Source organism: Rhincodon typus, unplaced genomic scaffold, assembly GCF_021869965.1.
Source record: "Rhincodon typus isolate 14 unplaced genomic scaffold, sRhiTyp1.1 hic_rhity00002984, whole genome shotgun sequence".
NCBI classification, from domain to species: domain Eukaryota; kingdom Metazoa; phylum Chordata; class Chondrichthyes; order Orectolobiformes; family Rhincodontidae; genus Rhincodon; species Rhincodon typus.
Window position 1 is genome coordinate 11745 of NW_025968622.1, and position 10827 is coordinate 22571.

Below are 10827 nucleotides of genomic sequence, written 5' to 3' on the forward strand. Positions count from 1 at the left end.
CGCCCCCAAGCCCTATCTCTGGCTGTTTGAAGACACATCATTAACGATGCACTGCCTTGATATCCCTCAATGAAACCAATAGCCTTGTGACGGCCCTGTGGAGAGTTTTGAGCTAATTTCTGTCTGTGTTCTGTTTTGCACAGGCCTACATCCTGTGGAACGTTTCCTACTATACATCCCCATTATTGCTGCTTTACTGCTACAGGAAAGGTAACAGCCTGACTGGAACTCGAATTGTGGGTAAATGTTGGTGTGTTTGCCCAGGCCAGTGGGCCGATGGAACTCCCTGACAGCGTCCAGGTCAAGTTGAGTCAGTGCGAAATCCTCCCTCTCTTGCTGCGTACAATCCTAGCAGGACAGATATGGGGCCGTTCAGCACATTACACGTGTGCTAGCTGTTTGCAGGAGCAGTCCGACCCATTCTGACCCTGCCCCTCTCTGTCCCCGTAGCCCCTGCCAGTTTCATTACTTACTGAATGCCCTTTGGAAAACACAGTTCACTCAGCTACTGTTCCCTTCCAGCCCCCAGGACTCACTTCTTTCTGAACAAAACAAATCTGTACTGTTTAAAAGTTGGTGTTTAAGTTGCTGGGAAGTAACTTTTTGGGAAGTGCACGTTGCTTTTCGAAGGATAGCACACACGTGAAGCTTTTGTCACACTTAAACATGTTGGACTCGCCGTTCCAGGGGCTGAAGGAAACAGGAAAAACGCCATTTGGCCCATTCAATCTGCCACGGTCGTTATCTCCCTGTCATTTTCCCGTACTATCTCTGCATCCCTCGCTATCTGACATGCTGGGAGCTCTCAGGCTCTGGTTCGAAGGAAAGAGCGAGGAATCCCAAAGTGCCAAAGTATCACCTCATCTCCGTGCTTCATGGTGCGTCCCTTACTTGGGCTCTGTCCCCTTGGTACCAGACAAACCCCCACACCCCTGAGCGAGGGGTAAGTATCTTTCGTGCATCTTTCCTGACCAAGCAAACAGTACCAGCCTTGGAGTTCCCTGTAACCAGGAACATGAACAATGAGCTCTCTGAATAGGAGCACAGTCAGGATTTTGTTTTACCCCAACCACAAACCCACAGCCGCACTGACCCTCCAGCTCGGGCTTTCTGAAACCATGTTTTCATTCCCTACTTGGGATGTGGGTCAGCCTGTGTTGCCCCATCCCTAATTGCACCACAGAACTTAGAAGTGGGTGGCTTTTCAGAAGAACATGTTTGGTGCTGCTTTCTTTTGCCCCTGGCAGTTTTTGATTGGGGTCCCCTGGGAGGGTACTCACTGCTGTGGCGCCTGGAGTCACATACAGGCCAGACTGGATCAGCTGGGAGATGACCTTCCCTGAAGGATGTGACTGAACCAGTGGTTATTTCTGACGGGCCCGCAGTTCCATTAGAGATGAGAACTGATTGCACATGAATTGATGGAGTTTGATGTTTGGGGCTGGGATTTGAACTGGTGTCTCTCCAGCATTGGGGCTGCTGGGATTACTAGCTCACTAAAGTTTACCCCCAATGTGTTTAATCCAGCTCTCTCTCCAATGCGCCGTCCCCCTGGATACAGTCAGGTGAAAGCGTAAACCAAACATAGAGATCAAACGTAACAATCCTTTCGGTTTGGGCAGGCAAGCAACAAATGCAGTTTAACACAGGGAAGGATGTTCCTGCTCAGATTGCCTGTTGTAATTTGAGTCTGATGACAGGGAACACCATTCTGTTTGCCTTATCATTTGTTTCTGGAAGCAAAAGTATAAAGGTCATCTGTGCCTTTGAGAGTGCAGAACAGAATTAGGAAGGAGGTACAAGAGAGTGAGCTTGTAAAAACAGTGTACTGGGGGCACGATGACTCAGTGGTTAGCACTGCTGCCTCACAGCGCCAGGGACCCGGGTTCGATTCCATCCTCAGGCGACTGTCTGTGTGGAGTTTGCACATTCTCCCCGTGTCTGCGTGGGTTTCCTCCCACAGTCCAAAGATGTGCAGGTTAGGGTGGATTGGCCGTGGGAAATTGTCTCATGCTGTCTGTGGATGTGCAGGCTGGGTGGGTTAGCTTTGGGAAGTGTGGGGTGACAGGGATAGGGTGGGATGCACTCGAGAAGGTCAGTGCCGACTCGATGCAGGACCTAAATGACTCACTCCTGACTCTCATCTTGTTCAGGAAGAAAAGCAGGTGTAAAACTACATGGCGAGGAAAGGGAATAGAAAACTGAGCTGAAGGAGGTGAAATAGGAGCAGATTAAAGGCCAGCATTGACCTCCTGGGCTGAATGGACTCTGTGTGTGTGTGTGTGTGTGTGTGTGTGTAAGGAGGATTGCTGAGGACCATGTAACATACAAACAATCTTTGCCAAACTCTGAAAATGCTGTCATGTCTCTGCTCCTGTTTGTTTAGGTTACATCGTCATGTCCAAGATTATCCCAGCTACATCGTACGCAAGTGTACTCCTGCTGATACTTACCGGGGTGGTCTGCCTCCGAGGTAGGACAGTTTCCATTCGGCTCCATGCTTAAAGCCGCAGAATCCCCATCCACTGTCACCCTCTTGTAGTTTCTGGTCAGTGCTGGCCTCTGGGATATCGGTGTGTGGCTAAAGGCATTGCCGAAAGCTGTAGGCATTGGGATTTCTGTCCTGTCCATTCTGGATGGCCTCTTTCGGAGGCAGTGCCATCGATTTTCAAGCCCCCTTCAAAGATCCCTCCACTGGCAGTGATGAGGTCTTCCAGTGGATTTTCAAATCTCTCTCTCTCTTTGATGAGAGTGTTAGCAGAGAAATGAGATAGACAGCTGTTGATGAAGCAGTTTTTTCCCCCTCTATTAGTCTGTGTGTAAATTATTATACCCACTAACCGGGTCATGTGACCTTCCTCTCCAAGGTTTGTAGGCTCAGTGACTCCAGCCGAGCTGCTTATGTTATTTGCAAATGGGACAGACTTCCCCTGCTACAGCCCGTCTCGTTTGCTTCCCAGAATGTCCGAGTCCAGTGGATAACGATATTCTCCGTGGTTGACACTCTCCGATAAAGCAGGGCTGCTAAATGTGACTTTGAGGCCCCTCGGGACATTTTGCAATGTCTGAGAGCTCTGTCTAAATCCGGCCATAACAGTCAGCCATTTATTTTCCTCGGCTGTGTAGGTGTGGGACGCTGGACCAATCCTGACTACGTGCAGTTTATCAGCGTCTTGGAAGAAACCAAGCGAAACAACACACCAGAGAACAAGGTAAATTGCTGGGTGACCCCACTCCCCCCTCTACCGCTTGGCGGTGTTGGCATCGGCCCTGGCTCTGATGTGTACTTAGACAGGGTGGTTGAGAAGGCGTTCGGTACACTTACCTCAATTGTTCAGACCATGTGAGTGTAGGTGTCGGGACGTCGTGTTGAGGTTGTACAGGACATTGGTGAGGCCTCTTCTGGAGCACTGTATCCAGTTCTGGTCTCCCTGTTATAGGAAGGGTATTATCAAGCTGGAGAGGGTTCAGAAGAGACTTACCAGCATGTGGCTGGGAATGGAGGGTTTGCGATATAAAAGTAGACTGGATAGTCAGGGGCTCTTTTAATTGGAGCATAGGAGGTTGAGAGGTGACCTTAGAGAAGTTTATAAAATAATGAGGGGTACAGGTAGAGTTAATGGTGGCTGTCTTTTCCCTAGGATGGGGGATTTCAAGACTAGGGGGCACATTTTTAAGGTGAGAGGAGAGAGATTTAAAAAAGACTTGAGGGGCAAATTATTTACACAGAGGGAGGTTTGTATGTGGAATGAACTTCCTGAGGAAGTGGTGGATGTGGGTAGAGTACAATGTTTAAAAGACATTTGGATAAGTACATGAATAGGAAAGGTTTGGAGGGATATGGGCTTAGCACAGGCAGGTAGGACTAGTTTAGTTTGGGATTATGTTCAGCATGGACTGGTTGGACCGAAGCTTTGTTTCCATGCTGTGTGACTCTATGGTGAATGCACCACTGCAATATGAAAGTATTGCCGTGCCATGGGGTTAAAAGCTGGGAAAGGGGCTCATCTTACTCTTATTTTCTTATTCCTTCAGGGGATGTGGGCATCACTGGCCAGGCTAGCACTCATCACCCAGAGGGCAGCGAGAGTCAATCCCATTGCTGTGGGTCTGGAGTCACGTGTAGGCCAGACCAGGTAAAAGTGGCAGTTTCATTCCCAAAGACATAAATGAACCAGAGATAACGCAGTGTGGAGCCGGAGGAACACAGCAGGCCAGACAGCATTAGAGGGGCAGGAAAGCTCCTCCTTCAGAAACCAGGTCCCGACCCAAAACGTCAGCTTTCCTGCTCCTCTGGTGCTGCTTGGCCTGCTGTGTTCATCCAGCTGTACACCTTGTTATCTCTGATTCTCCAGCATCGGCAGTTCTTACTGTCTCTGAGCGAACCAGATGGGTTTTTCCGGACTGTCAACAATGGATTCATGGCCATCTCTGGACTCTTGTTTTTATTGAATTCAGATTTTTAATGAACTCACACTGCACCATCTACCATGGTGGGATTTGAACTCGGGTTCCCCGAACATTATGTGGGCCGGTGGATTAGCAGTTCCGTGACAATGCCACTTGGCCATCACCTCCCCTTATGTAACCACTGTCAGTGTTTGTAAAAGCCCCATCTGGTTCACCAGCCCTCTTCAGGAAATCTGCTGTCCTTGCCCAGTCTGGCCTACACGTGACTCCAGTCAACCCACAGCAACGTGGTTAATTCTTAACTGCCCTCTGAACCGGTTCAGGTGAACTGCTCAGTTCGAGGGGCAGTTAGGGAAGGGCGATAAATTCTGGCCCAGCTAGCAGCAGCTACATTTCATATTTTAAAGAAAAAACTTGGGCCTCGGATGTAGGAGCAAGTTACTGCAGACACTGGAATCTGTGCTGAAAACCAGAAACGCTGGAGATCACAGCGGGTCAGGCAGCATCTGTGGAGAGAAAGCAAGCTAACGTTTCGAGTCTAGATGACTCTTCATCAGAGCCTGTTGGCCTTTGATGTATTCAGTCTGTAACCCTCACGTGGAAGAGAATCCCAAAGGTTCGCTACATTCCGAGCCAGAAATTTCTCCTCATCCCAGTGTGACTGGGACTCCCGTCTCCTGACATCGGGGTGGGGGGGGGGTGATAACCCTCTCAGCATTGACTCCTTCCTCCCTCAAAGAATTTAATTTACCAAGTTGTCCTTATAATCTTTAGAGAGATTAGGCCCATTCCAGACGATCTAACCCAGTGATACCATTGTGGAATTGATCCACCCGTGTCTTCGATTGCAGTAACTAATGCAAAATATAATGTACGCTGGAAATCTGAGAATAGTGGAGGAACTCAGCAGGCCTGGGAGGGTTTGAGCTATAGGGAGAGGCTGAATAGGCTGGGGCTATTTTCCCTGGAGTGTTGGAGGCTGAGGGGTGACCTTATAGAGGTTTATAAAATCATGAGGGGCATGGATAGGGTGAATAGTTATGGTCTTTTCCCCAGGGTGGGGGAGTCCAAAACTAGAGGCCATAGGTTTAAAGTGAGAGGAGAAAGATTTGAAAGGGACCTAAGGGACTACTATTTCACACAGAGGGTGGTGTTTGTATAGAACGAGCTGCCAGAGGAAGTGGTGGAGGCTGGTACAGTTACAACATTTAAAAGGCATCTGGATGGGGACATGAATAGGAAGGGTTTAGAGGGATATGGGCCAAATGCTGGCAAATGGGTCTGGGTGAGATATGGATTGTGGATGATTTGGATTAAAGGGATGAGGGGGTGATCTAATTGAAACTTCCAGAATACTGAACGGCCTGGACAGAGTGGATGTTGGGAAGATGCTTCCATTGGTAGGAGAGACTAGGACCCGAGGGCACAGCCTTAGAGTAAAGGGAAGACCTTTTAGAACGGAGATAAGGAGAAACATCTTCAGCCAGAGAGTGGTGAATCTATGGAATTCACTGCCACAGAAGGCTGTGGAGGCCGGATCATTGAGTACATTTAAGACTGAGATAGATAGGTTCTTGGTTATCAAGCGGACCAAGGGTTACAGGGAGAAAGCGGTTGAGAAACTTATCAGCCATGATTGAATGGCGAGCAGACTCGATGGGCCGAATAGCCTAATTTATGCTCCTATGTCTTATGGTCTTATGGTCTGTTTCTATGCTGTATGACTCTGTCTGGTGGCGCCTGTGGAGAGAGTTATAACAGCTAACATTTAGAGACCAGACTGACTAGTTGGGAAGTGATGGGGCTTTTTTTTTTGCAAAGGGAGGAGTGAGTGGACCAGATGAGGTGCAGGCCCAGTGCAAAAGGCAAGGGCTGCTCATTGTGTGAAGGAGAAATTGAGATGTGGAATGGGAGCAAATTAAGGTGTGCAAGGGGTCCACGGTTAGACTGCGATGGGAAACGGGCTGGACAGGCTGAATGGCTTCCATCAGTTCCCATGGTCCTGTGTCCTTCTGTAGGTGAAGGAAATTTGGGATATCGGGTTTCGGCTTTCCCCTTGAGCTGTGTCCGTGCTGCTTACCACACGTGCTTTGTTGGGTGATAGTGAGCTCCATGTTCCTCTTTGTGTCTCTGCAGAAAAAGCTGGCAGCTTACAGCTTTGATTTCAACCATTGGCCTGAAGACTTCCGTTGGGACGAGGTCAGCAGCCAGTAAGTGTCAGAAACGACTCCCTTCAGCAAACAAGCAACATTTCCCGCAACGTCCCGGAGCTTTTTGCACCGTCAGGTCTATTTCTACACGGAGATCCTCTGAGCAGGGATGTCGTCATTTCTGTTCAGCTCGTTGGCAATAAACACGGGGGTTTGGGCCCAGTATTTATTGCCCCGTCCCTAGTTGCCCCCCTTGAGAAGGTGGGGGTGAGCTGCCTTCTTGAACTGCTGCAGTCCATGTGCTGTGGGTTGACCCACAATGTCCCTTAGGGAGGGAATTCCAGGATTCTGACCCAGCGACACTGAAGTAACGGCGATATATTTCCAAGTCAGGATGGGGAGTGGCTCAGAAGGGAACTTGCAGGGGGTGGTGTTCCCATGTTTCTGCTGCCCCTTGTCCTTCTGGATGGAAGTGGTTGTGGGTTTGGAAGGTGCTGCCTGAGGATCTTTGGTGAATTTTTGGTAGATGGTACACATGGCTGTTACTGAGCGTCGGTGGGGGAGGGAGTGGGATGTTTGTGGATGTGGTGCCAATCAAGCGGGGGCTGCTTTGTCCTGAATGGTGTCAAGCTTCTTGAGTGTTGTTGGAGCTGCCCCCGTCCAGGGGCAAGTGGGGCGTATTCCATCACACTCCTGGCTTGTGCCTTGTAGACGGTGGGACAGGGTTTGGGGAGTTACTGCAGGATTCCCAGCCTCTAAGTTGATTTTGTAGCTGCTGTCCTGTTCAGTTTCTGGTCAATGGTAATCCCCTGTCCCCTGAATATTGATGGTAGAGGATTCAATGGTTGTAATGGCATTGAGTAGCAAAGTAGGATTGTTAAGCTCTCTTACGTTGGAGGCAGTCATTGCCTGCCATTTGAGTGGTTGAAATGTTACTTATCAGTCATCAGCCCATGATGGATATTGTCCAGATCTTGTTGCATTTGAACATGGACTGCTTCAGTATCTGAATGGTGCTGAACATTGTACAATCATCGGCAAACATCCCCATTTCTGACCTTATGCTGGAGGGAAGGTCATTGATGAAGCAGCTGAACGTGGTTGTGCCCAGGACACTACCCAGGGGATCTAGGGTCTTGTGATGCTGTGCTAGTGCCCCTACCTGGGGTCATAAGATCTGGGTTCAAGTCCTACCAGCTCCTGAACTGTGTTATATCTGAACAAGTTGATTTTAAAACATCTTGCCTGAGGATCTCCAAGTATGACTCCAACCAGTGGAGAGTTTGTCCCCCAATGCCCACTGATTGCAATTCTGCTCGGGCTCCTTGATGCCACACTCAGTCAAACGCAGCCTTGATGTTGAGGGCTGTCGCTATCAGCGCCCCTCTGGAATTCAGCTCTTTTGTCCTTGTTTGAACCAAGGCTGTTAATGAGATCAGGAGCTGAGTGGCCCTGGCAGAACCCAAACTGAGCGTCACTGAGCAGGTTATTGCTGAGCAGGTGCTGCTTGATAGTGCTGTTACTGACACCTTCCATCACTTTACTGATGATCGAGAGGAGACTGATGGGGCGGTAATTGGCCGGGTTGGATTTGTATTGCTTTCTGGGCAGCTTTCCACATTTTTGAATCGATACTCAAATTATAGCTCAACTGGAGCAGCTTGGTAAGGGGTGCACTTAGTTCTAGAGCATGGGTCTTGAGTACTACAGCCAGGATGTTGGCAGGGACAATAGCCATTTCGGGATCCGGTAACAAGGGAACGAATGGAATTGATTGACAACTGGGACCGGTGATGTTGGTAGATGGAGAGGAGGATGAGATGGCTCATTCGTTGGGCGCCTGTGGCTGTGTGTGTAAATGATGGAATGCTGGCTTTCGTTCGAATGAGGGTGGAGTGTAAGAGTGCTGCAGGTGTACTAAGGACAGATTTGCACCTCCTTTTTGAAGGTGAGGTTTTTACTTGTGTTCGGAGTGGTTCAGAGAAAGCTTGCTCAGCTAAGTGCTGACTCAGAGAGATTCACCCCGTGGTGATTGGTTGAACGAGTGTTGGTCAAGGCTGGACGAAGAAAGATTGTGTTATTGAGATGTAGAAGATTCCGTGGGGTCTTTTGGGGAGATGCCGTGAGAATGTTTCCCTTTGTTGGAAAACTAGGGAGGAGAGTTTTATCTCTAAGGTTTTGGAGTAGATTGGTAGCTTGGGTTGTGGATGTTGTGGTTGGTTTGCTCGCCGAGCTGGTTTGTTGTTCTGCAGATGTTTCGTTACCATGCTGGGTAACATCATCAGTGCAGCCTCCAATGCAGGAGAGTTTTAGAGTCAGGAGCTGTCCATTTCATGCAGAAGGAATCCTTACCTCAGTGTCTGTTGGGCTCCTCATCGGTGAGGACAGGGGGATATTTGTGGAGCCATCTACTTCAGTGGGTTGTTTAATTGTTCACCATTCACAGCTGAACATGGTGGGACTACGAAGCTGAGATCTGATCTGATGGTCGTGGGATTGCTTAGCTGTTTGGTGGCTTCACCAGGTTGACGCCTCACCTTCAGGTATGCCTGGTGATGCTGCTGGCATGCCCTCCTGCACTCTCCATTGAACCAGGATTGATCCCCTGGCTTGATGGTAATGGTTGAGTGGGGGATATGCCGGGCCATGAGGTTACAGATTGAGCTCGGGGACAATCCTGCTGCTGTTGGTGGCCCACAGCGCCTCATGGATGCCCAGTCTTGAGTTGCTAGATCTGTGCGAAGTCTGTCCCATTTAGCACGGTGATAGTACCACACAACATGATGGAGGTTACTCTCAATGTGAAGGTGGGACTGCATCTCCACAAGGACTGTGCGATGGTCACTCTTACCGATACTGTCATGGACAGATGCATCTGCAGCTGGCAGATTAGTAAGGATGAGGTCAAGTATGTTTTTCCCTCTTGTTGGTTCCCTCATCACCTGCCGCAGACCCAGTCTAGCAGCTATGTCCTTTAGGACGCGACCAGCTCAATCAGTAGTCCTGCTGCCGAGCCACTGTTGGTGTTAGACATTGAAATCCCCCACCCAGAGTACATTTTGTGCCCTTGCCATCCTCAGTGCTTCCTCTAAATGTTGCTCAACATTGAGGAGTACTGATTCATCAGCTGAGGGAGGATGGTATGTGGTAATCAGGAGGTTTCCTTGTTCAAATGAGCTTTGGTGATGATGGTTTTGGGATAAATATTTTTCTCTGAACACCAGCGTAAACCGTCCCAACAAAGTCCTGCATGAGAGATTATTGTGCAAGGCTAAAGCACATGGGATTGCAGGAAACTGGTTGGCAGAGAGGAAACAAAGAGTAGGAGTTAATGGGTCCTTTTCAAATTGGCAGGCAGTAACTAGTGGAGTGCCACAGGGTTCGGTGCTGAGACCCCAGCTATTCACAATATATATTAATGATTTGGATGAGGGAACAAAACGTAACATCTCCAAGTTTGCAGATGATACCAAGTTGGGTGGGAGGGTGAACTGTGACAGGGATGCAGAGATCCTTCAGCATGATCTGGACAGGTTGGGTAAGTGGGCAAATCAATGGATAAATGTGAGTCTATTCACTTTGGATGCAAAAACAAGAAGGCCGATTAGTTGTAAATTGGGAAAGGGGAGTGTGCAGCGGAACCTGGGTGTCCTTGTGCACCAGTCGCTGAAGGTGCAGCAGGCAGTAAAGAAGGCAAACAGTATGTCGGCCTTCATTGCGAGAGGCTTTCAAGTACAGGAGCAGTTATACAGGGCCTTGGTGAGACCACACCTGGAATATTGTGTGCAGTTTTGGTCTCCTTTCCTGAGGAAGGATGCTCTTGCTCTCAGGAGAGAGCAGTGAAGGTTTACCAGGCTGATTCCGGGGATGGCAGGACTGACATATGAAGAGAGATTGAGTGGGTTGGGATTGTTTTCGCTGGAGTGAAGGTGAATGAGGGGGGATCTCATAGATACTTATAAAATTCTAACAGAACTAGATAGGGTAGATGCAGGAAAGATGTTCCCGATGGTGGGTGTGTCCAGAACCAGGGGTCACAGTATGAGGATTCGGGGTAGACCATTTAGGACGGAGATGAGGAGACATTTCTTCACCCAAAGAGTGGTGAGCCTGTGGGATTCATTACCACAGGTAGTTGATGCCAAAACATTGAATGCATTCAAGAGGCGGCTAGATATAGCACTTGGGGCGAATGGGATCAAAGGAGCACTGGGTTGGTGGGGACAGTTAGTAAACCGGTGGTTATATTGGTTATAATGGGGTCTGC

General features: G+C 49.0%; 1 protein-coding gene across 1 annotated transcript; it reads left to right on the forward strand.

Moving 5' to 3' along the window:
- Positions 1–81: 81 nt before the first annotated feature.
- Positions 82–6620, forward strand: LOC125481663 (phosphatidylserine lipase ABHD16A-like; the record flags this gene model as incomplete). Its single annotated transcript, XM_048593507.1, has 4 exons — positions 82–210; positions 2387–2473; positions 3127–3212; positions 6547–6620. Coding segments are annotated over exons 2-4 (236 nt in total), but the record flags the coding sequence as incomplete, so codon positions are not given.
- Positions 6621–10827: the final 4207 nt, after the last annotated feature.